The sequence below is a fragment of the Mustelus asterias genome, chromosome 15 (genome assembly GCF_964213995.1).
Source record: "Mustelus asterias chromosome 15, sMusAst1.hap1.1, whole genome shotgun sequence".
Lineage (NCBI taxonomy): Eukaryota > Metazoa > Chordata > Chondrichthyes > Carcharhiniformes > Triakidae > Mustelus > Mustelus asterias.
This window is the reverse complement of record NC_135815.1, coordinates 99,201,550-99,227,984: the sequence shown is the minus strand read 5'-3', so window position 1 is coordinate 99,227,984 and position 26,435 is coordinate 99,201,550. Positions and strand designations below refer to the sequence as shown.

At 46.4% G+C, this 26,435-nt stretch overlaps 1 protein-coding gene across 1 annotated transcript in view; it reads right to left on the bottom strand.

The window, feature by feature from the left end:
* pcsk2 (proprotein convertase subtilisin/kexin type 2) overlaps positions 1–26,435 on the bottom strand; it is an 82,761-nt gene that overhangs the window by 36,356 nt on the left and 19,970 nt on the right. Inside the window, exons 2-5 of the mRNA XM_078230383.1 lie at positions 17,915–18,019; positions 13,191–13,304; positions 8,977–9,085; positions 5,893–5,930 (exon numbers count right to left, since the gene is read on the bottom strand). Of these exons, the coding sequence (XP_078086509.1) occupies positions 5,893–5,930; positions 8,977–9,085; positions 13,191–13,304; positions 17,915–18,019 (366 nt within the window). The remainder of the gene's footprint in view (positions 1–5,892; positions 5,931–8,976; positions 9,086–13,190; positions 13,305–17,914; positions 18,020–26,435) is intronic.

Here is a 26,435-nt window from a genome sequence, read left to right as displayed (position 1 = left end):
TAAAGGATGCGAGGCAACCCGCCTCCACCACCCTCCCAGGCAACGCATTCCAGACCGTCACCACCCTCTGGGCAAAAAGGTTTTCCCGCACATCCCCTCTAAACCTCCTGCCTCTCATCTTGAACCTCTGTCCCCTTGTGACTGACCCTTCAGCTGCTTCCTTTCCACTCTGTCCATGTCTCCCGTAACCTTGTACACATCGATCAGGTCGCCCCTCAGTCTTCTCTGCTACAACAAAAACAACCCAAGCCTACCCAACCTCTCTTCACTGGCTCAGAAAAGCAGCCAGCATAATTAAGGACCCCATGCACCCCGAACATTCTCTCTTCCACCTTCTTCCGCCGGGAAAAAAATACAAAAGTCTGAGGTCACGTATCAACCAACTCAAGAACAGCTTCTTCCCTGCTGTTGTCAGACTTTTGAATGGACCTTAATGGACCTCGCATTAAGTTGATCTTTCTCTACACCCTAGCTATGACTGTAACACTACATTCTGCACTCTCTCCTTTCCTTCTCTATGAACAGTATGTTTTGGCTGTATAGCAAGCAACAAACAATACTTTTTACTGTATGCTAATACATGTGACAATAATAAATCAAATCAAAAATCAAATGTGTGTTAGCTTTTATTAACAGGGGGTTGGAGTTTAAGAGCCGTGGGGTTATGCTGCAACTGTACAGGACCTTGGTGAGACCACATTTGGAATATTGTGTGCAGTTCTGGTCACCTCACTATAAGAAGGATGTGGAAGCGCTGGAAAGAGTGCAGAGGAGATTTACCAGGATGCTGCCTGGTTTGGAGGGTAGGTCTTATGAGGAAAGGTTGAGGGAGCTAGGGCTGTTCTCTCTGAAGCGGAGGAGGCTGAGGAGAGACGTAATAGAGGTTTATAAAATGATGAAGGGGATAGATAGAGTGAACGTTCAAAGACTATTTCCTCGGGTGGATGGAGCTATTACAAGGGGGCATAACTATAGGGTTCGTGGTGGGAGATATAGGAAGGATATCAGAGGTAGCTTCTTTACGCAGAGTAGTTGGGGTGTGGAATGGACTGCCTGCAGTGATAGTGGAGTCAGACACTTTAGGAACATTTAAGTGGTTATTGGATAGGCACATGGAGCACACCAGGATGATAGGGAGTGGCTTGATCTTGGTTTCAGATAAAGCTCGGCACAACATCGTGGGCCGAAGGGCCTGTTCTGTGCTGTACTGTTCTATGTTCTGAATCAAACTCATAACTTAAATGTTCCATCCCAGGCAGCAAACTTGCAGAATTAACGTGTTAAACATTCTGTTACAGATTTATTAAGCTGGATTAGATTCGTTTAAACTACGCAGTGACATGCTGCCAGCATCTAACCATCAAAAGATGTTTCAGTGGTTTTGAGAGCTTCATGTTGTTGTCTTAATGCTGAGGCAGTCCCCCGCAGAGCTGTTAAGCCTCTGAACATCAGTCAGATTTGAGAGAAAAAAAGTAATCTATTTTCTACCCTGTCTCTTGAGGTTATTTAAATAATGAAGGTTGTCATGGCAGCCTTTTTAATCTCCGTGCTGGCCAGGAGGAAATGGGTTTGGATGACACCTCCGGATACTGGCAAGAAACCATGGGCCTCCCCTGCTTCCTCTCGAGGGGCTGAATGGTCTCAGCCCGTTCCTACGCATGTGAAAAATCATCCTGAATTGTCCTCCTTTCTTGTCCCCCAGTTGATCACCATGCCATGATCGAGAGCAAGTTGCTTTATTTTTAGTGTCTGATATTGTCTGGAGCCATTTTATCCTCCCGCTTCCTGCCCAGGGGCCGCATGGTGACACAGTGGGTTAGCCCTCCTGCCTCACAGCACCAGAGACCCGGGTTCAATTCCGGCCTCAGGTCACCGTCTGTGTGGAGTTTGCACATTCTCCCCGTGTCTGCGTGGGTTTCCTCCGGGTGCTCCGGTTTCCTCCCACAGTGCAAAGATGTGCAAGCTAGGTTGATTGGACAAGCTAAATTGACCCTAGTGTCAGGGGGATTAGCAGGGTAAATATGTGGGGTTACGGGGGGGATAGGGCCTGGGTGGGATTGTGGTTGGTGCAGACTCGATGGGCCGAATGGCCTCCTTCTGCACTGTAGGGATATTTGATTTATTATTGTCACATATATTGGGATACAGTGAAAAGTATTGTTTCTTGTACACTATACCGACAAAGCATACCGTTCATAGAGAAGGAAAGGAAAATGTAGTGTTACATTCATAGCTAGGGTGTAGAGAAAGATCAACTTAGTGCGAGGGAGGTCCATTCAAAAGTCTGACAGCAGCAGGTTTTTACGTGACCTCAGACTTTTGTATCTTTTTCCCGATGGAAGAAGGTGGAAGAGAGAATGAATCCAAAGGGTTACTTATCTATATGGAGGAGCGTCAATTATCAAGTGCATAAACTTTATATTGCAGCCCTGTTCCTCAACCAATCCCTACTCCCGGGGTGTTCATTATGATTCTGCATGTTATTACATTAAGAATTCTCTTCAACAACAGCTTAGTGACCAGAGTACGAAGAGTGCCTCTGAGTCTGCTCTTGCAGTGACACAGTTAGAGCTTGAAGGGATTTTAGCTCCCTGATCATATTAACAGGAACATCATCACCGGCATTTAACAATTTCTGGCACAACCTGCCTTTATTTTTTAACACTCTGTCAAGCGACAAAGTGAAATTCTGAAAAGAAAATGCATGTTCGTTCATCGTACCTCATTGAAATTTATTCCGTTTAGTGGTAAAATAATGGAATAAAAGTCATTTCAATTAATTTCGCATTTATTTTTGGCAGTTATTCTCACAAGAAAGGCTTCAATGTACATTTTATATCAGCTAATTTATTTATTTTATTTACTAATGGGACATGGGCGTTGCTGGCTGGCCAGCATTTATTGCCCATCCCTAATTGCCCGAGGGCAGTTGAGAGTCAACCACATTGCTGTGACTCTGGAGTCACATGTAGGCCAGACCAGGTAAGGGCGGCAGATTTCCTTCCCTAAAGGACATTAGTGAACCAGATGGGTTTTTCCGACAATGGTTTCATGGTCATCTGTAGATTCCTAATTCTTAATTTTTTTTTATTGAATTCAAATTCCCACCATCTGCCGTGGCGGGATTCAAATCCTAGTTCCCAGAACACCAGCTGAATTTCTGGATTAATAGTCTAGCGATAATATCACTAGACCATCACCTAGATTCAGAAATTTGGGAGATAATAGGACCAAAACATTAACAATGGGCCCTAATGTGCGCAGTAGGCCGTCTAGAAAATGTTTAAATATTCCGTGTGACAAGTTGCTATACACATGAGCTGATAATGATACTGTGAGCAAAACAGGGTATCTGGGACTTCAGGGAATGGTGCAAATCACTGTGTATTCCTTAACCAATTAAACTGAAGGATCACAGAATTAACAGCGCAGAGATTGAGAAGGAAGTCGAGATTGAGGTGAGTGATTTCAATGTCGCATCAGGTACAGGCGGAGAAAAGAGAAGAGGAAAAGGAAGAAAACTCAATGGTAGCAGTCCCGATTCTGAAGCTAATTCATACAATTGAATCCATCTTCAGTAACAACGGAAGCAGTTCCTTTCGATGTGTATCTCGTCCCTTTTATAACAGAAGAAGCCAAATCTTCCAGTCTCTGGATTGTCAGAGACCACACACAAGACTGAAGATGTGCATGTCAGAATTCTGTGGAATTCCACCTCCCCCCCCAATCCCACCGACTACCCTCTGACCCATGAATACCCTCCCGCCCTCCCAACCGGACTTGACCACGCTTTGATATAACCCAACTAACTCCATGCAATTATCTCCTGACCCCCCCAAGCTAAACTGACTACCCTCCCCAGTCACCCAACCACCTCCCTGACCCGACCTTACAACCCCCTTGACACAACATGACAACCCCCACCCGACGGTGATCAGCACTGCTGCCTCACAGCGCCAGGGACTCAGGTTCAATTCCGACCTTGGGTCACTGTCTGTGTGGAGTCTGCACGTTCTCCTCGTGTCTGTGTGGGTTTCCTCCGGGTGCTCCGGTTTCCTCCCACAGTCCAAAGATGTGCGGGTTGGGTGGATTGGCCATGCTAAATTGCCCTTTAGTGTCAGGGGGACTAGATAGGGTAAATGTATGAGGATAGGGCCTGGCTGGGATTGTGGTCGGTGCAGACTCGATGGGCTGAATGGTCTCCTTCTGCACTGTAGGATTCTATGATTCTAACTGACTATACCCCTTACCCAGCAAGACAACCCTCCTAATCACCTGACTAATCCCCTAACCAGACAGCCCCTGACCTGATCCAAACATCCTCTCAATTCAACACAACAACCTTTCAATCAACTGACTGCCCCCTGATCCAAGCATCCCCTCGACCTGACCTGACCTAACTACCCCCATCAACTCATTACTCCCCTGACCCTACCCGACTACCCTCATGACCCGACCTAATCAACTGACAACCCCCCCATCCCCCCCCCCCCCCACCCCCCCCACCCCACCCCGAAACAACCCAACCATTTACAAGGCACAAGTCAGGAGTGTGATGGAATACTCCCCACTTGCCTGGATGGGTGCAGCCCCAACAACACTCAAGGAGCTTGACACCATCCAGGACAAAGCAGCCCCGCTTGATTGGCACCACATCCACAAACATCCACTCCCTCCACCACCGACACTCAGTAGCAGCAGTGTGTACTATCTACAAGATGCACTGCAGCAATTCACCAAAGACCCTTAGGCAGCACCTTCCAAACCCACGACCACTTCCATCTCGAAGGACAAGGGCAGCAGATACATGGGAACACCCCCACCTGCAAGTTCCCCTCCAAGCCACTCACCATCCTGACTTGGAAATATATCGGCTGTTCCTTCGCAGTCGCTGGGTCAAAATTCTGGAATTCCCTCCCTAACGGCATTGTGGGTCAACCCACAGCAAGTGGACTGCAGCGATTCAAGAAGGCAGCTCACCACCACCTTCTCAAGGGCATCTAGGGATGGGCAATAAATGCTGGCCCAGCCAGCGACGCCCATGTCCCACAAATGAATTTTTTAAAAAACTACCTCTGGACCACCTGAGAAAGCCAATTGGGCCTCACTACACCCCTGACCTGACTCCCTCACCCCCCCCCCCCCCCCCGACCACTCGAATACCATTCCAACCCATCTCAACTGCCTCCCTCATGTACCCAACCATGTACCCACCTTCCCACTTACCCACCTAACTCTAACCCTAGCCACCCATCCACTCATCTGTTTCACCCACCTCACCCAGTTCACTGCCTCACCCGCCTATCCATTCACCCACTCACCCATTCATCCTTTCACTAATCTTCTGTTGCCCGGACCTTAAAAGTTTACCACTAGGGCAGCCATGCCACAAAGCAGGGACACATCCTGCCTTCCCCTGGCTCCACTCCGCCCCGAAGGAATTCCCCAAGGGATGCTACGTTACACGTTTCTGGGAAAGCCGGAATCGGAAGACTCTGGAAGAAAGGTGGAGCAGCAGCGTCCAGCCGGGGTAATTGGGTTGAAGGGTTATGGGGAGGAGGCAGGAAAATGGGGATGAGGAGCCATGATCGAATGGAGGAGCAGACTTGATGGGCCGAATGGCCTAATTCTGTTGCTATATCTTATGAACAAGAGTAGCGGGAATCCGATGACAATCATTGCTGCTGGTTAGAAGATCCGGTTCCATTGAACACCAATGTAAACTTGGGAATTCTGCCAGCTTACTGCTTCTGTTCATTTTGTAATTCAAAAAGCATTTTCTCACAAGCTGCAGACAGTCAATGACTATCTTTGATTATTTGTGACATCTATCAACACATCCACTGTTGCTATAAAATAAATTACAAGCCATAAAATTCACTGTGTACTTACATAGTTTTCAGCAAGGTCAGGGTGTAAGTAATCGATCCCTGCATTGAAACAATAAATACATTACATCCGCTGAATTTCAAAGGATTCTGCAAACTGACCAAATTACATTTTCAGCAGCTTTGAAGGGATTTGAAGAATGGCTTTAGAAATATCTGGAGTTTCCACAGTTACGGTATCAGTTTCTTGGATCAGAGACAATTCCTTCCACAAGGTCTGGTTTAATGGGCATCACTAAAGTTTAAATATGGGTGGGATTGTGGTCGGTGCAGACTCGATGGGCTGAATGGCCTCCTTCTGCACTGTAGGATTCTATGGTTCTATAAACATCCTGAAGATAAGGGTTGGCACGGTGGCACAGTGGTTAGCACTGCTGCCTCACAGCGCCAGGGACCTGGGTTCAATTCCCAGCTTGGGTCACTGTCTGTGGGGTGTCTATACATTGGCTGCGTGGGTTTCCTCCGGGTGCTCTGGTTTCCTCCCACATTCTGAAAGACATGCTGGTTAGGTGCATTGACCCGAATAGGCGCTGGAGTGCGGCGACTAGGGGAATTTCACAGTAACTTCATTGCAGTGTTAACGTAAGCGTTACTTGTGACTAATAAGTAAACTTTTTACTTTTAAATAAAAGGGAAAATTCCTCCCTCCCTAACAGCACAGCAGGTGTACCTACCCCACACATTGCAGCGATTCAAAAAGGCAGCTCACCACCACCTTCTCAAGGGCAACTAGAGATGGGCATCAAATGCTGGCCTGGCCAGCGACACCCACACTCTGAGAGAATTTTAAAAATGACCACCCCTCATGACTGTTAAATGCGGCAGGATTTAAATTAGAGCTAAAATGATTTTAACAAAGATTCAGGTGAAATGGGTCATGTCTCAGAGGTTGACAGTAAACCAGGGCTGAGGAGAAGAATTCTAGGGGAACCTCAGGCCTCTTCTGTTCCCCCTCTCTTCTCCAGCTCATTTTGGATCAATTACATGGGGAAAGACCACCGACATTCACTTACTTCTTCAAAATTAATTGTCCAGTAAAAGACACAGAGAAACTCGCAGGCACATATGATCAACAGGCTTACAGTGTCATACCTTTATGAAAGCTTTTTTAAAAAATCTTGCAGCTTACAGCTTCAGCGGTGTGATGGTGGAGTGGGGCTATGCCCTGGCAGTCAGGTGATAGGGTTTTTTTCCTTTGGGCTTTCAGTTTTGTTTTGGGGAGTGTTTTTTGGAAGCAGTTTAGGAGCAAGTTAAGAAGCAGTCTCCCCCTCTCTAGCCCTGTTCTTCTCTTTGTTTGGTTCTGAGTTCTTCAGTTAGCTGAAGGAGAGGCTTATTCCCACCCTGCCTTAAAGAAGCTGTGTTTTGGGAAACAGATTCGACTACAACTTCTTCTGAGTTTCTTCACAAGGGATTTTTAACCCAGGAGGCTGGATTCCTGTAACGAGTGGGCATTAGCCTATGCTGTATTGTGCTTATTTGGAGGGTTTTTTTGTATTGGATGTTGGCTTTGGTTGGGACACAGGTATTTCCTTAAGAGTTATACACTATAAGAACATAAGAACATAAGAAATAGGAGCAGGAGTAGGCCATCTAGCCCCTCGAGCCTGCCCCGCCATTCAATAAGATCATGGCTGATCTGACGTGGATCAGTACCACTTACCCGCCTGATCCCCATAACCCTTAATTCCCTTACCGATCAGGAATCCATCCATCCGCGCTTTAAACATATTCAGCGAGGTAGCCTCCACCACCTCAGTGGGCAGAGAATTCCAGAGATTCACCACCCTCTGGGAGAAGAAGTTCCTCCTCAACTCTGTCTTAAACCGACCCCCCTTTATTTTGAGGCTGTGTCCTCTAGTTTTAACTTCCTTACTAAGTGGAAAGAATCTCTCCGCCTCCACCCTATCCAGCCCCCGCATTATCTTATAAGTCTCCATAAGATCCCCCCTCATCCTTCTAAACTCCAACGAGTACAAACCCAATCTCCTCAGCCTCTCCTCATAATCCAAACCCCTCATCTCCGGTATCAACCTGGTGAACCTTCTCTGCACTCCCTCCAATGCCAATATATCCTTCCTCATATAAGGGGACCAATACTGCACACAGTATTCCAGCTGCGGCCTCACCAATGCCCTGTACAGGTGCATCAAGACATCCCTGCTTTTATATTCTATCCCCCTCGCGATATAGGCCAACATCCCATTTGCCTTCTTGATCACCTGTTGTACCTGCAGACTGGGCTTTTGCGTCTCATGCACAAGGACCCCCAGGTCCCTTTGCACGGTAGCATGTTTTAATTTGTTTCCATTGAGATAGTAATCCCATTTGTTATTATTTCCTCCAAAGTGTATAACCTTGCATTTCTCAACGTTATACTCCATTTGCCATATCCTCGCCCACTCACTCAGCCTGTCCAAATCTCTCTGCAGATCTTCTCCACACGATTCACTTTTCCACTTATCTTTGTGTCGTCTGCAAACTTCGTTACCCTACACTCCGTCCCCTCCTCCAGATCATCTATATAAATGGTAAACAGTTGCGGCCCGAGTACCGATCCCTGCGGCACGCCACTAGTTACCTTCCTCCAACCGGAAAAACACCCATTTATTCCGACTCTTTGCTTCCTGTCGGATAGCCAGTCCCCAATCCACTTTAACACACTACCCCCAACTCCGTGTGCCCTAATCTTCTTCAGCAGCCTTTTATGGGGCACCTTATCAAACGCCTTTTGGAAATCCAAAAACACCGCATCCACCGGTTCTCCTCCATCAACCGCCCTCGTCACATCTTCATAAAAATCCAACATGTTCGTCAAGCACGACTATCCTGGCTGCTGTGTTTCTTGTTTGTAATTGTTAAAAGTTCTTGCTAAGTGTTTTACCATACATGTCAACAATATTCTTAATTAAACTTTGTTTTTGATAAAAGCTCCTCGTGGGTCAGTTGAATCACAACCAAAGTGAAACCTCTCACGCTCATTCTAGCCAAATTCAATGTAAAACATTACAGGTCAGATGAGCATCATAGAACACCTTGAAGTATCCGACCTGACTTGTAACAACAGTAACAACAGTCAAAGAGTACTTACCATCATCCATGATTGCTATGGTTACTCCTTTTCCAGTGTAACCCAATTCCCAAGCCTCGGCAACATTAAGATCTAAGCCAGGGGTTCCATCTGCTTGACCTGTGTTGACCTGTTTGAACGGGATTAAGGACACACACGAGATGAACATGTTGCGATACATGCACCGTTCTTTCTCAGAACTTCAACCCGACTTAAACCCAACAGGAACAGAGTGGGGAGGGGGCGGAGGGTTCAAATGACAGGCTGGCTGGGATTGACCTGTGCCAATAATGCCCCATCCATGGAGCATGGAGCAATTACACCCCCATCATTTTAACTGCTGGGTTTCTGGGGGTGTAATGGCTCCGTGCTCCATTTTCCTTGGACAGCACATTTCAAACCTGCAAACTCTACCTCCAAGGGCAGCAGCAGACGCATGGGAACACCACCACCTGGGCATTCCACTCTGAGACACATACTAATCCGATTTGGAAATATATCGGCCATTCCTTCACTGTCGCTGGGTCAAAAACCTGGAACTCCCTCCCTAACAGCATTGTGGGTGTACCTACCCCACACTGACTGCAGCGATTCAAGGCGGCAGTTCACCACCACCTTCTCGAGGGCAACTAAGGATGGGCAATAAATGCTGGCCAGCCAGCGACACCCACACTCTGTGAGAGAATTTTAAAAATGACAGGCCCCTCATGACTATTAAATGCGGCAGGATTTAAATTGGTGCTAAAATAATTTTAACAAAGGTTCAGTTGATATGGGTCATGTCTCAGAGGTTGATAGTAAACTGGGACCGAGGAGAAAAATTCTAGGGGAACCTCAGGCCTCTTCTGTTCCCCCTCTCTTCTCCAGCTCACTTTAGATCGATTTTCCTGATGGACAGAGACCTCCCTCTTGAATCTCCGCAGAAACCTCCTCACACAGGCCCCAGAATCTACGATGGAAATGAATCGAGGGGCTGAATAGCCTACTCCCCACTCCTATTTCTGATGTTCTTTCAACTCCATGGCAGAGTCGACATCCAGTAACATCCTCCCTAGTGGCACTGTGTCTGCATCTTAAACACAAGAACTGCAAGGGTCCAAGAAGGCGGCATGGTGGCACAGTGGTTAGCACTGCCGCCTCACAGCGCCAGGGACCTGAGTTCGATTCCCGGCTTGGGTTGCTGTCTGTGTGGAGTTTGCACGTTCTCCCCCTGTCTGCGTGGGTTTCCTCTGGGTGCTCCGGTTTCCTCCCACAGTCTGAAAGATGTGCTGGTTAGGTGCATTGGCCATGCTAAATTGCCCCTTAGTGTCCTGGGATGCGTAGATTAGAGGAAATAGTGGGGTAAATATGTGGGGTTATGGGGATAGGGCCTGGGTGGGATTGTCATTGGTGCGGACTCGATGGGCCGAATGGCCTCCTTCTGCACTGTAGGGTTTCTATGATTCTAAGGCAGTTCCGCACCACCTTCTCATGGGCAAATTCCAGCAATGGCAACAGCCCAAAAACGAATATATTTTTTTAAAATTCAAAGGCATTGATTGCGTTCAGTGTCAAATGGTAGCATAAATGGCAATGGCTTAACGCAGACAGATAAGGAACATTCTTACTAGTGAGCTGGTGACATTCTACTTAGCTGAAATGAAGAAGCTCCAGAAGGTTTTCATGTTGGTGGGGGCGGGGGACAATTTGAGGCACACTGACCAACATCATTTTCATTATTGGAACTTATTGGTGAATACTTCTCTGCTGAGCTAATGCCAGGCACCAGTGAAGCTTCCACCAAGACACACAGGAACCTTACTGTCCAGTTATTCCTCTATCTCCGTGCCTGCCCTCACCATTCCCCAGGTTGTCCGCAGGAAGTAACATCCACCAAGTATCTTACCAAGTGTAAATTCCTGATCCGAGATTAATGGATCTTTGTCAGGTAAGGGTAACAGAGGTTATGGAACGCAGGTGGGTGGACGGAGTTAAGATACAGATCAGCCATGATCTGACTGAGTGGTGGGACAGGCTTGGGAGGGTGAATGGCTTCTCCCAGGTTTTGTATGGGCAGGAACCCTCAAGCTTTATGCGATTGTTCTCAGAGTGTAACTGGTGCCCCAAATTATGATATTAATGAATCCCATGTCCTGTCACTGTCTCAACAGAAGAACACTGCACGGTGGCACAGGGGCGGCACGGTGGCACAGTGGTTAGCACTGCTGCCTCATAGAGCCAGGGGCCCGGGTTCAATTCCGACCTCGGGTGACTGTCCGTGCGGAGTCTTCACTTTCTCCCTGTGTCTGTGTGGGTTTCCTCCGGGTGCTCCGGTTTCCTCCCACACTCCAAAGATGTGCGGCAAGGTTGATTGGGCATGTTAAATTGCTCTTAGTGTCGTGGGGTCTAGCTAGAGTAAATGCATGGGGCTACAGGGATAGGGGCTGGGTGGGATTGTGGTCGGTGCAGACTTGATGAGCCAAATGGCCTCCTTCTGCACTGTAGGGATTCTATGGAGTCAATGCTCAGTCACCCGAGAGGTGCACAATATTGATTAGAAAGCCGTTAGCAGTAACAACAAGGTGAGGTATATGCACGTTAGCTTCGCACCTCTGGTGCAGCTAATGTTTAGTTGGTTGCATGTTTGGTTTGTGATGCAGAGCAATGCCAACAGCATGGGTTCAATCCCCGTACCGGCTGAGATTATTCAGGAAGGCTGTGTCTTCTCAAGCTTGCCCTTCGCCTAGGTGTGGTGACCCTCAGGTTAAATCATGCCAGTCCAAAGATATGCGGGTTAGGTGGATTGGCCATGCTAAATTGTCCCTTAGTGTCAGGGGGATTAGCAGGGTAAATACGTGGGATTATGGGGATAGGGCCCGAGTCGGATTGTGGTCGGTGCAGACTCGGTGGGCCGAATGGCCTCCTTCTGCACTGTAGGGATTCTATGATTCTATGACCACAGACCCGCAGCAATGTGGTTAACTCTGAACTGTCCTCGGAAATGACTGAGCAGTTAAGTACAATTAGGAAAGGGTAATAAATGTTGGCTCTCACACTCCAGGTATGAATTAAAATTTAATTCTGTTAAAGCTCATTTTACTTTTGATAATAAAAATGCATTTGGGCACATGATCTAATTGGGAATTACTGCAACAGCCCCTGGCAGAGGACGATGATAGACCACATTCAACATCACAAATATTTCCACATCTTTACTTCTAACTCCTGCCACCGAGAAGCAGCAAGTCAGTCACCATTACCAAGACACACGCCAGCCTGGCTTGGGCATCTATCACTATTCTTGGGCGGCACGGTGGCACAGTGGTTAGCACTGCTGCCTCACAGCACCAGGAACCCGGATTCAATTCCAGTCTCGGGTCACCGTCTGTGCGGAGTCTGCATGTTCTCCCCGTGTCTGCGTGGGTTTCCTCCGGGTGCTCCAGTTTCCTCCCACACTCCAAAGATGTGCAGGTTAAGTTGATTGGCCATGCTAAATTGCCCCTAGTATCAGGGAGATTAACAGGGTAAATATGAGGAGTTACGGGAATAGGGCCTGGGTGGGATTGTGGTCGGTGCAGACTCAATGGGCCGAATGGCCTCCTTCTGCACTGTAGGGATTCTATGATTCACTGCTGCCTCACGACATCAGGGACCTGGGTTCGATTCCTGTCTTGGGTCACTGACTGTGTGGAGTTTGCGTATTCTCCCCATATCTGCATGGGTTTCCTCTGGCTGCTCCAGTTTGCTCCCACCATCTGAAAGGCGTGCTGGTTAGGGTGCATTGACCGTGCTAAATTCTCCCTCAGTGTACCTGATCAGGCACCCGAGTGTGGCGACTAGGGGATTTTCACAGTAACTTCATTGCAGTGTTAATGTAAGCCTACTTGTGACTAATAAATAAAATTGCTCCTTAGTATCAGGGGAATTGGCAGAATAAATATGTGGGGTTATGGGAACAGAGCCTGGCTGGGATTGTGGTTGGTGCAGACCCAATGGGCCAAATGGTCTCCTTCTGCACTGTAGGGATTCTATGATTCTATAATATACTGGTACTCCCTACCTGGGGACATCATTGGCACATGGATTGCAATGGTTCAAGAAGTCCACCCACCCACCACAACCCTTCCCACGACAACCAGGGATGGGCAATAAACGCCCAGATCCCGTGAGAGAGAAAAAAGTCAATGAAGGGTAACAGAAACAGGTAAACATTGAGCACAAGTGAAAGAGATGTAGGTAAGTTAGACAGTGCTTACAAGATACCACTGCTTAGTAAACAAAGGATCATTCATCATGATACCAATTTCACTAATGCTTCGATATCCCCGCTTCTTTCTGTTAAATGCTTCTTGCTGCAGGACATGTTTTACCTGTAAGAGAAACATTTGACATGAGCAAATACATCAATATTAGACTGAGCATTAGGATCCTAAAGGCTGCCATTCAAAATTTCAAACCAATTGCATGAATTGCAACATCTTATTCGCTACATCAGGAACACAATTTCAACTGGGCTTCCGAGAAAGGTGCTTTAGGAGCGGCACGGTGGCACAGTGGTTAGCACTGCTGTCTCACAGCGCCAGAGACCCAGATTCGATTCCTGGCTTGGGTCACTGTCTGTGTGGAGTCTGCACGTTCTCCCCGTGTCTGCGTGGGTTTCCTCCCGGTGCTCCCGTTTCCTCCCACAGTCCGAAAGACATGCTGGTTAGGTGCATTGGCCATGATAAGTTCTCCCTCAGTGTGCCCGAACAGGCGCCAGAGTGTGGCGACTGGGGGATTTTCACAATAGCTTCACTGCAGTGTGAATGTAAGCCTACTTGTGACTCATAAATAAACTTCTCTGATGCTATTTTCTCAATATACTTTTAAACAAACATGCGGTCCTCCAGAGGGTCCCACTTTTCAGTATTCATCTCACAAAGGTGAAAAGAAGGACAGACAGAAAAGCAATCTCCAGTTCTGTCCCACACGGTTGAGATGCCTTATGTACCTTATACACAACCCACCCCAAAAAAAGACAGATAAAAACCAAGGACAACGGCACAGAGGAGATTTACCAGGGTGTTGCCTGGGCTGGAGAGTTTTAGTTATGAAGAGAGATTGGATAGACTGGGGTTGTTTTCCTTGGAGCAGAGGAGGGACATGATTGAGATATATAAAATTATGCAGGGCAGAGATTGAATAGACAGGAAGAAACTTTCCCCCTTGTTGAAAGGATCAATGACCAGGGGGCAGAGATTTAAGATAAGGGGCAGGAAGTTTAGGGGGATGTGAGGAAGAACTGTTTTACCCAGAGGGTGGTGGGAGTCTGGAACTCACTGCGTGAAAGGGTGGTGGAGACAGAAACCCTCATGATTTTTAAGAAGTATTTAGATGTGCATTTGCGATGCCAAGGCTTTGGGCCAAGTGCTGGAAAATGGGATTAGAAGAGTTAGATGGCTTGTCTTTGACTGGCACAGGTGTGATGGGCCGAAGGGCCTTTTTCTGTACTGATTTGATTTGATTTATTATTGTCACATGTACTAACATACAGTGAAAAGTATTGTTTCTTGCGCACTATACAGACAAAGCATACCATTCATAGAGAAGGAAGCTAGAGAGTGCAGAATGTAGTGTTACAGTCATAGCTACAGTGTAGAGAAAGATCAACTTAATGCAAGGTGGGTCCATTCAAAAGTCTGACAGCAGCAGGGAAGGAGCTGTTTTTGAGTCAATTGGTACATGGCCAATCTGCAGTGGGAACCACCAGGGGTCCCTAATTGAGGAGAGCAAAGGGCCACCTCATTTCCAGCACCTTATATCAGAGACACTGACCCCTCACCAACAAGACCTTTCCTGTAGCAAAACGTGCCTCACAGGAGGTTTAGCAAACAACATTTGACGCCGAGTCACTTCAGGTGATACTAGGAACGGAAGACTAGAGGTTTGGTTAATGAGGTAGGTTTCAATGAGGAGAGGTTTAGAGGTTTCCTAAACTTAGGGCCTGAGCAGCTGAAGGCACAGCCAATGCTGGAGCAATTAAAATCAGTGACCACACCATTCTTGGAGAACTGTAGGAATGCAGGAACATTCCCATTTTTGGTAAGTATAATAACTCCAGGAGCCAGATGGAAAGGAACAGTGCTTTATTGCATAAAATAAAGTAAAGCAAAAACCACAAATCTGTGGTGAACACAAACAGGTCCCAGCCGGGACAATGCAGTAATGGACCCACTCAGGGGCCTGCTTTTATACAGGGTTCGGTATAGGAACTCCAGCTGGTGAGTTAATTACCAATCCCCAAGGAGCTCGTATTCAATGAACCCTACAGGGAGGTCAATCAGTAATTCCCCATGCAAGTCATAGATCATAGATTTTAGAACCATACAGTACAGAAGGAGGCCATTCGGCCCATCGAGTCTGCACTGGCCACAATCCCACCCAGGCCCTATCCCCATAACCCATTTATCCTAGTTAGTCCCCTGACTCTAAGGGGTAATTTAACATGGCCAATCCACCTAACCCGAACAGCTTTGGACTGTGGGAGAAAACCGGAGCACCCGGAGGAAACCCACGCAGACTCGGAGAGAATGTGCAAACTCCACACAGAGAGTGACCCAAGCCGGGAATCGAACCCGGGTCCCTGGCTTTGTGAGGCAGCAGTGCTAACCACTGTGCCCCTGTGCCATCCCAGGGATTATCACAGTAAGGAACATTTCCAATGATGGCCGTCAAGAGGTCCAGGTAAACTCCTTCAAAGATTTTCTGGTTGTTGCTTATCATTTGTTTTAAGACCATAAGATATAGGAGCAGAATTAGGCCACTTGGCCCATCGAGTCTGCTCCGCCATTCAATGCTGGCTGACATTTCTCTCATCCCCATTCTCCTGCCTTTTCCCCATAACCCCTGATCCCCTTATTAATCAAGAACATAACTATCTATCTCTGTCTTCAAAGAAGGAAAATGATGATTACACAGTGCAGGATGCAGCCTCCATCAATGAGTGAGGGAAGATGAACAACATTCTAACACAAGCATGGAAACTACAATGTCAGATTGAAGGACAGAAGTCATAGAGAAAGACCATTCTGAACAATACCAGCCAGTCACTTTAAAACAAACAGCTCTCCAGTGGCAACTCTGGAAGTAATGAGGCCAGCGTTGATATTGGAAAAAAGACCTACATTTATATTGCACCTTCTGCATCCTCAGAACATCCCAAAAGTGTTTGACAACCAATGAATTCCTTTTGAAGTGTGATCGCTGTTGTAACGTAGGAAAATACTATGGGGCCAGGTTACCTGGGAACTGTAACCGTATTGTTCAGTGTGTAGGAGTATCTGATCATTATTGTCATGTGTTTTTTTGTTGTTGCTGTGACCTCTTCAGGTGCGTTCAAGTGTGACCACATGAAAACTGCAAGAGGCAATTTGGCAGCAATGCAATTCAGGCACAGGAAAGAGTTAAAAGAATTGCCCCCCCCCCTCTCCCCAAAATGTCTGGTGCACAGGCTCCCCATTGTCAGATAAAAGCAAATTACAAAAGGTTGTCTGGACTCGAAACGTCAGCTCTTTTTTCTCTTTACAGATGCTGTTAAACCTGCTGAGATATTCCAGCATGTTCTATTTTGGTTCCCCAATATCAGACGCTGTCCCATCATGAATCCTCGCTAACAGTTTAGCAAGGACAGGGCTATCAGTATTCTTTCTGTTACTATCCTACCCAGTTAATACTTCAAATCTGATGCTGCTTTCTAGAGATATGAATATAAATGTTTGTGTCTGAATCATTTTTCTTCTTTCTAATCAAGCACTCAGTCAGATATATCCTCAAGTGCAAAATAGCACAATTCAACGTCCATCAGAGACAATAGTTGATTGAATTTCATTTCAGCCTTGAGCAATTCAGTGCAAACCATTTGCCTTTCGAGGCTTTGTGACTTTGTTCCAGCCACTTAACTTTACTCTGGAGGGATTGAATGCTTTCAACTTTCTCGCTCTTGTGAAATGTAACAAACATGAACAAAACTAACTGCTGTGCCACCGTGCCACCCATCCTTGCTTTCACATGTTTGATGTTTATCACAATGGCTGGAATTTGATAGGAATTTCCTAGGAACGAGAGGAGGCCATTCAGCCCCTCTTCCGCCATTCAGTTCGATATGGGGTTCATCTGTACCTCAACTCCTTTCACTCAGAATGGGAGAGTGGATTACCAAAACGAGGAAGCATTTGTGTCTTCTTTTCCTGCTTTATAAGATGTTTATGTCCTTTAATTAATATAAATAATCCACATTTACTTTATTTTGTAATATTTAAAATCTTTGCTCACCCATCCTCAAGAGAATGAACTGAATATAATTTAATTGTGTTTACTAGTCCGCATCATTTCAGTTTGTTTTTGTAATGGAATAGGATGCCCCAATATGAAAAGTCAGCTGACAATGTTGATGGCAGTTTCGAATTATTTGTCCCGTGAATTCGGTCACTTTATACTTAATGTCCAATTGTTGCTGTTTCTTTCTATTACATCCTCCATTCAGCAGCTACTCTTTATCCGGACAATTAAGTTTAACCCCCCCCCCCCCTCAGGATATGATACAGGCTTAGAAAAGGGAGTACCAAACCTCCTCGACATTCGAATCACATTCTCAATGGCCTTTGCTGACAAGTTGATATCTACCCCACAGTGAAACTGCACAGACGTAACAAAATGTCATTCCCTGAGCTCCACATCTCCTGTTGTAATGATACGACCCAGTTCAGCAATAAACCCAGGCTAACCGTATCTGATGCAAATTACATTTGATAAAATGTGAATAAAATTAGAAAGCAGCGAAGTGCGTTGAATCATCGAGACGTTTCAAAGGTTGTGTTGCTCCTTTCTCAATTTCTTCGCCACAGATAGAAGAGTTGTTTTTTGTTTCCCGCTGATTAGCTGACCACATTACGAACTGTTGCCTAGGTAACGGCTGCCGAAGGGTGGAGAAACATTAGCTTACCCTTGGGTCCTTTACCAGATAAAGCTTATGACGAATACTGCGTCTTCTTCTAGCCTTTGGAACACCACTATGAGTGAAGTGATAGAGCCTTTCTGCAAATGGCAGCTGTGGTAAAATAAAAGAAACATTTAAGAACATCTTATTGGCAATGTAAGAACCAGCCTGAGTATTTTATGTGGCACCTTCAGTCAAGAATAAATGACCAGACACTTTTTAACTTTTTCTTTCATGAGGGGACAATTCTTTGAATGGAAAACGAATGTCAGACCCCATTTGGAATATTGTGAGCAGTTTTGGGCCCCATACCTAAGGAAGGATGTGCTGGCCTCGGAGGGTATTCGCATTCCAACCATTATTCATGTAAATTGAGTCTGTGTCTTTATAAACTCTGTTTGTGAACAGAATTCCCACTCACCTGAAGAAGGGGCTTGGAGCTCCGAAAGCTTGTGTGGCTTTTGCTACCAAATAAACCTGTTGGACTTTAACCTGGTGTTGTTAAACTTCTTACTGTGTTTACCCCAGTCCAACGCCGGCATCTCCACATCATGACTCGGAGGGGGTCCAGAGGAGGTTCACAAGAATGATCCCAGGAATGAAGGGTTTGTCATATAAGGAGCAGTTGAGGACTCTGGGTCTATCCTCGATGGAGTTTAGAAGGATGAGAGGGGGATCTAATTGAAACTGACAGAATACTGAGAGGCCTGGATAGAGTGGACGTGGAGAGGAGGTTTCCACCAGTGGGAGAGACAAGAACTCGAGGGCACAACCTCAGACGCTCCTTTAAAACTGAGATGAGGAGGAATTTCTTCAGCCAGAGGGTGGTGAATCTGTGGAACTCTTTGCCACAGAGGACTGTGGAGGCCAGGTCATTAAGTCGGCACGGTAGCACAGTGGTTAGCACTGCTGCTTCACAGCTCCAGGGTCCCGGGTTCGATTCCCGGCTCGGGTCACTGTCTGTGTGGAGTTTGCACATTCTCCTCGTGTCTGCGTGGGTTTCCTCCGGGTGCTCCGGTTTCCTCCCACAGTCCAAAGATGTGCGGGTTAGGTTGATTGGCCAGGTTAAAAATTGCCCCTTAGAGTCCTGAGATGCCTAGGTTAGTGGGATTAGTGGGTAAAATATGTGGGGGTAGGGCCTGGGTGGGATTGTGGTCGGTGCAGACTCGATGGGCCGAATGGCCTCCTTCTGCATTGTAGGGTTTCTATGATTCTATGATTCTTTCTAAGTGTCTTTAAGACAGAGATAGACAGGTTTCTTGATCAATAAAGGGATCAAGGGTTACGGGGAGATGGCAAGAGAATGGGGATGAGAAAAATGTCAGCCATGATTGAATGGCGGAGCAGACTCAATGGGCCGAATGGTCTAATTCTGCTCCTATATCTTATGTTTTTATGGTATCAGGATGGTTTTATGGTATATGGAATTTTACACCCTCTCCAATTTTAAGATCCATTGAGCAATATCAGGGAGGGAATAAAACCAGTTCATTCCACCTCATCCCATCCTCACTCAACAATTCCATTTAATATTACAGAAAGGTTTTCTACAACACTTATAGGAACATATGAACAAGGGGCAGGAGTAGGCCATTCAGCCCCTCAAGCCTGCTCCGCCATTTAATAAGATCATGGCTGATCTAATAGCAACCTCAGATCTGTACCCCCCGCCTACCCCCAATAACCTTTCACCCCTTTGCTTCCCAAGAATCTCTCTACCTCTGCCTTAAAGTATTCAAAGATTCTGCTTCTTTTGTCTTGTTAGGAAAAGACTCCAGACTCCATAGAACCCCTACAGTGCAGAAGGAGACCATTCAGCCCATCGAGTCTGCACCAACCACAATACCACCCAGGGCCTAGTCCCGTAACCCCACATATTTACCCTGCTAATCCTCCTGACACTAAGGGGCAATTTATCATGGCCAATCAACCTAACCCGCACATCTTTGGAGTGTGGGAGGAAACTGGAGCACCCGGAGGAAACCCACGCAGACACGGGGAGAATGTGTAAATTCCACACAGACAGTGACCCAAGGCTGGAATTGAACCCAGGTCCCTGGTGCTGTGAGGCAGCAGTGCTGACCACTGTGCCACTACGCCGCCCAAAGAGTTCCAAAGACTCACAACCCTCTGTGTGAAAAAGATTTGCATCACCTCAGTTTTAAACGGGCAACCCCTTAGGGGATTTTCACACTAACTTCATTGCAGTGTCAATGAAAGCCGAGTTGTGACACTAATAAATAAAGAAAAAGTTAAAGGATAGTTCCTTAGTATGGCAATGCTCTGGGACCAACCAGAGAGCAAGCTATCCTAAACCTAGTATTGTGCAATGGGATGGGATTAATTAATGGTCGCTTGGTGAAGGCACTCCTAGGTACCAGCGACCATAACATGATTGAATTGTACATTTAGTTTGGGGGAGAGAGGAGTGGGTCCAAGGCTACGTTTATAAACTTAAACAAGAGCAATTATGAGAGAACAAAAGCATAGCTGCTTCAAGTGAATTGGCAAATAAGATTAAAGGATATGTCAAAAGAAGGTCTTGTGGTAGAACGGATTGTGTCCTTGCCTCTGAGCCAGAAGCTCCTGGTTTGAGTCCCACACCAGGACTGAATTCCCGCCATGGGAATCGAAGCAAGCAGAGGGACAGACCATGCAAAGGTCTGTTGACCTCGGGCGGGATTTTCCAGTTTCGGGGCGAATTGGAAAATCCCGCCTCAGGACGTGATGGTCAAGGAAGGTGCGTTCATAATGTAACCAAACAGGGTGCATATAAACCTGTAAAATCCTTCCAATACACCATGGCAGGCAGTAAAAGTAGGATAGACCTTGGTCAGTCACGCTTGATGCAGAATGGTGCCCCTCAAGCTATAAGCCTCTGGCGACAGGGTTGCTAACTTGAAGGCGGCATGGTGGCACAGTGGTTAGCACTACTTTCTCACAGCGCCAGGGACCCGGGTTCGATTCCCGGCTTGGGTCACTGTCTGAGTGGAGTTTGCACATTCTCCCCGTGTCTGCGTGGGTTTCCTCCGGGTGCTCCGGTTTCCTCCCACAGTCCAAAGATGTGCAGGTTATGTGCATTGGCCAGGTTAAATTGCCCCTTGGGATGTGTAGGTTAGAGGGATTAGCAGGGTAAATATGTGGGGTTACGGGGATAGGGCCTGGGTGGGATTGTTGTTGGTGCAGACTCAATGGGCCGAATGGCCTCCTTCTGCACTGTAGGTATTCTAACCCGCTCCTGGAAAAACCTTGCTATGGGAGCACGTGCAAATCTGCTTTGGGTGCCACTGGGTGTCGGAAGAGAAACAAAAAAAAACGTAGATAGAGATGCAATAGCAAACACTTGAGGGGATAATTCAGAATACATACATTCTGATGAGTATGAAATTGCCCAAGGGACGGACACATCATCTGAGGTTAACGAGGGAGTTAAAGGTAGTATCAAACTTAAGGAAAAAGCTTATAATTGTGCAAGGATAGGTGGAAGATCAGAAGATTGGACAGAACGTAAGGAATGGCTAAAAGAGAGGGAAAACTGGAGCCTGAGAGAAATATAGCCAGAAATATAAAAAACAGATAGTAAGAGTTTCTATAAATATTTTTAAAAGAAACAAGTTAACAAGGCGAGTGTTTGTCCTATAGAAACCCGAGTCTGGAGAATTGATAATGGAAAACAAGGAAATGGCAGATTAATAGGTGTTGGAGCTGGGATCCCTCACTCACATCCTTTAAAAAGTACCTGGATGAGTATTTGGCACGCCATAACATTCAAGGCCATGGGCCAAATGCTGCCAAGTGGGATTAGGTGGGCAGGTCAGGGCCTTTCATGCATCGGTGCAGACTCGATGGGCTGAAGGGCCTCTTCTGCACTGTAGTATTCTGTGATTCTGTGAATACAACAGGTATTTTGCAACAGTCTTCGCCATAAGAGGATAGAATCCCAGAAACAGCAACAAACCAGGAAATGGAGGGGAGGGACGAACTCTGGAAGATTACAATCACCAGGGTAAATTGCTGGGGCTGTGGGCTGGCCAGTGCCCGGTTCCTGATGGATTTCATTCTAAGGTCTTAAAGGAAGTGACCAGTGAGATAGTTGATACATTGGTTTTAATTTTCCAAAACTCCCTAGATTCAGGGAAGGTTCCATTAGATTGGAAAATATCAAATGTAATTCCATTATCCACAAAGGGAGGGAGACAGGAACTAGGAAATTACAGGCCAGTTATCTTAAAATCTGTCATAGGAAAAATACTAGAAGCCATTATTAAAGAAGTTATAACAGGGCACTTGGATATGCTCAAGGTAAGAAGGAGGCCATTCAGCCCATCAAGCCTGCACCAACCATACTCCCACCCAGGCTCTATTCCCCTAACCCCACGTATTTACCCTGCTAATCCCCCTGACACTATTTAGCATGGCCAATCAACCTAACCCATATATCATGAAATGTGGGAGGAAATCGGAGCAACCAGAGGAAACTCACAGACACAGGGAGAATGTGCAAACTCCACACAGACAGTGACCCGAGGCTGGAATTGAACCTGGGTCTCTGGCTCTGTGAGGCAGCAGTGCTAACCACTGTGCCACCGTGCCGTCCCTAAACCTATTAGAATTCTTTGAGGAAGTAACATGTGCTATGGGTAAAGGGATTTCCAGAAAGCATTTGATAAAGTGCCACATCAAAGGTTATTGTGGAAAAGAAGAGCTTGTAGTATAGGGGGTGACATATTGGCATGGATAGAAGATTGGCTAGCTAGCAGGAAACAGAGTAAGCATAAATGGGTCTTTTTCAGGGGTCGGTGGGACGCAGATTTGAGGTTGTGGTCAAATCAGCCATGATCTTATTGAATGGCGCAGCAAGCTCAAGGGGCCGAATGGCCTACTCCTGCCCCTTGTCCGTATGTTCAAATTGAAGAAAAATGCCTTTATTCACAGGGTGGCGAATCTTTAGGATTGTTTACCCCAGAGAGCTGTGAAATGTTCAATCATTGAGTGTTTTCAAGGATGAGATTGATGGAGTTTCGGGTACAAAGGGAGTTAAGGGATGTGGGATGATGCTGGAGCTACACTAACCAATCAGCCATGATATTGTTGAATAGCAGAGACTCCACGGGCCAAATGGCCCACCCTAGCTCTCACTCCTCATCCTCTTACATATTTAATTTCTTCTCATTTATACTCTCATTACCTTAATCTTTCTATTGGTCTGAAGAAGATGGAACTCTGAGCAATTTTGTTCACATATTTAATGCATATGTTCGGCATATAGAATATAAATGCATTTAGAATAGAGTTGAAAGGTCACAATGGATCCTTTTGAATAAAGCAACATGGAAATTGCCCCAGAATCTCCCTTGAGATTAGCATTTTATATCTAACACCCCCCCCCACCCCCCCGCCGCCCCCCGCCGCCCCCCGCCCCGCTCCCACAATGTAATATTGTACCAAATACTGGTCCGTCCAAAAGACCCCATGCTGAACACTCACACATCCCATCCAATCAAATTAATACTTCTAGCCTTAAAAATGGGTATCTTAGCTTGACACACAAATCACTACCATTGTAGCGTGCAGTTGAGACAATAAAGTGGCACAGTGGCATAGTGGTTAGCACTGCTGCCTCACAGCGCCAGGGACCCGGGTTCAATTCCCGCCTCGGGTCACTGTCTGTGCGGAATTTGCACATTCTCACCATGTCTGCGTGGGTTTCCTCCAATTTCTTCCCACAGTCCAAAGATGTGCAAGTTAGGTGGATCGGCCGTGCTAAATTTACCCTCGTGTCAGGGGGATTAGCAGGTAAATATGTGGCGTTATGTGAGGATAGGGGATGGGTGGGATTGTTGTTGGTGCAGGCCCGATGGGCCAAAGGGCCGCCTTCTGCTCTGCAGGGATTCTATGATGTGGAGATGCTGGCGTTGGACTGGGGTGGGCACAGTAAGAAGTCTCACAACACCAGGTTAAAGTCCAACAGGTTTATTTGGAATCACGAGCTTTTGGAGCGCTGCTCCTTCATCAGGTGAGTCACCTGAGGAAGGAACAGCGCTCTGAAAGCTCATGATTCCAAATAAACCTGTTGGACTTTAACTGGTGTTGTAGGGACTCTATGAAGAGGGTGGATCATATCTTTAATAATAACGTATTTCTATTTGAATTGCTAACTCAGAATGCAGATCTAGTTTCACAGCACAGATTTAAAAGAGATCAAACATTGAGATTATGGCTGCATAATGTAGAAACTGATTCCATTTATGCTCTAGTTGCACATAAACTTAGTCCTTCTCTTTTCCCTTTTGTCGAAAATCAGACTTTCTAATTACTGTAAAAATGTATACTTTATCCAGAATTACATGGAAATTATTGGATTATGCTATTCTGCCAACTAGCATTGCCCCATATTTGAAAGCGTTTACTGTTTGGTGCCTTTCTAGCAGGCCCCCAACAGTTTTCGCCCCCTGAGGTGGCTCCTTTATTCTCTGTGCCTCGTGTGGAGTTGTCATTATTTATTTCTTGTTCGTGCTCTGACTTACATGAGAAGAGATTTGCTTATTCCCCTCAGCTAGCTCACTTCAGTTAATGGTTCATTTTCAATTTGACGGATAGCTCCCCACTTCTGTTCCCGCTTGAAACAAACATTGCAATACCAAAGGCAAACCTCGGAAATCCATGCACAGAAGGAGGCCATTCGGTCCATCTTGCCCGTGTTGGCGGAAAACGAGCTGTCCAGGCTCACCCACCTTCCATTTCTTGGTTTCTGATCCTGTCGGCTCCGGCACTCCCAGAGAACATCCAAGTGATTTTCAACAGAATTGTGGACTTCTGTATCTATCACCCTTTCCCATAGTAAGTTTCAGACCCACCGCCCTCTCAGTGGAAGTATATTCTCTTCAAATTCCCTCTAATCCCTTTAACAATTGTTTTAAATCTCTGATCCTGGCTTCTTGACCTTTCTGCTAAGGTAATCAGTTCCCTCTATAGAAACGTAGAAAATAGGAGCAGAAGTAGGCCATTCGGCCCTTTGAGCCCGCTCCACCATTCAGTATTATCAGGTCGAACTCTATCTCAAAGTCTTCCATGCTTTCCCCATAATGCTTGGGCTGTTAGAGTCTAGGATTCTATTTCCTTCTTATATATACATATATATATATATATATATTCAATGACTTGGCCTCCACAAACTTCTCTTTTAGAGAATTCCACAGGTTTACCAGGAGTGAAGAAATCTCTCCTCACCTCAGTCCTAAATGGCCTACCCCATATCCTGAGACTGTGACCCCTCATTCTAGATACCCCAGTCTGGGGGAACGTCACCCTGTATCCAGTCTGTCCAGCCCTACCAGAATTTGATAGATTTCAATGAGATCCCCTCTCATTCTTCTAAACTCCAATGAATCCAGGCCTTGTTGACCCGATCTCTCCTCACATGACGATGAATGAATGAATCTGGTGAACCTCTGCTGTGCTCCCTCCATGGCAAATATATCCTTTCTTAGGTAAGGAGACCAAAACTGCACACAATATTCCAGATGTTGTCTCACCAAGGCCCTGTACAGCTGCAGTAAGACAACCTTCAAGCCCTGTTAAAGGCTAACATAGGGGGCATCATGGTGGCACAGTTGTTGGTACTGCCACCTCACAGCGCCAGGAACCTGGATTGTGTGTATGTGTGTGTGTGTGTGTGTGGGGCAGGGGTTGCGGGGGGGGGTTACGTTCACACAGCAGGGATGCAGGTGTTAATAGGAAATCTCGGGCACCTACCTACCATTTTGCAGGCTCAATATTCGGGCCTCAGAACTCAGTCCATCAGGACACGCTCACTGGAAAAATCATAGAATCCCTACAGTGCAAAAGGAGGCCATTCGGCCCATCGAGTCTGCACCAACCACAATCCCACCCAGGCCCTATCCCCCATAACTCTACTAACCGCCTGACATTAAGGGGCAATTTAGCATGGCCAATCTTTGGAGTGTGGGAGGAAACTGGAGCACCCGGAGGAAACCCATGCAGACAGGGGGAGAATGTGCCAACTCCACACAGGCAGTGACCCAAGCTGGGAATTGAACCCGGGTCCCTGGTGCTGTGAGGCAGCAGAGCGAACTACTGTGCACATCTGGCAAAGGGCCTCAGAGACAACGTTGATCTTTCTCTACATCCTAGCGATGACTGTAACACTACATTCTGCTCTCCTTCTCCGCTATGTACTCTATGAACAGTATGCTTTGCCTGTATAGCATGCAAGAAACGATACATTTCATGGTATACTGATACATGTGACAATAATAAATCAAATCCCAGGACTGAAACATCTGAGTCTCTGCTCCATAGCCATATTTGCTGCCTCGGAGTTCATGATCCCAGTTGCTTGCCCCACCACCCCAGTGGGGGTCGTGATCCACAGTTTGGGAATCTCTGACCTTGAGCTAGCGGTCCACAGTCAATGTATCCTCCATTTATTTTTTGAAATGTGCAGATTATTTGTTGAAGTGAATGACTCCTTTGAGGTAAATTATTTGGTGTGTAGTAATTGGAA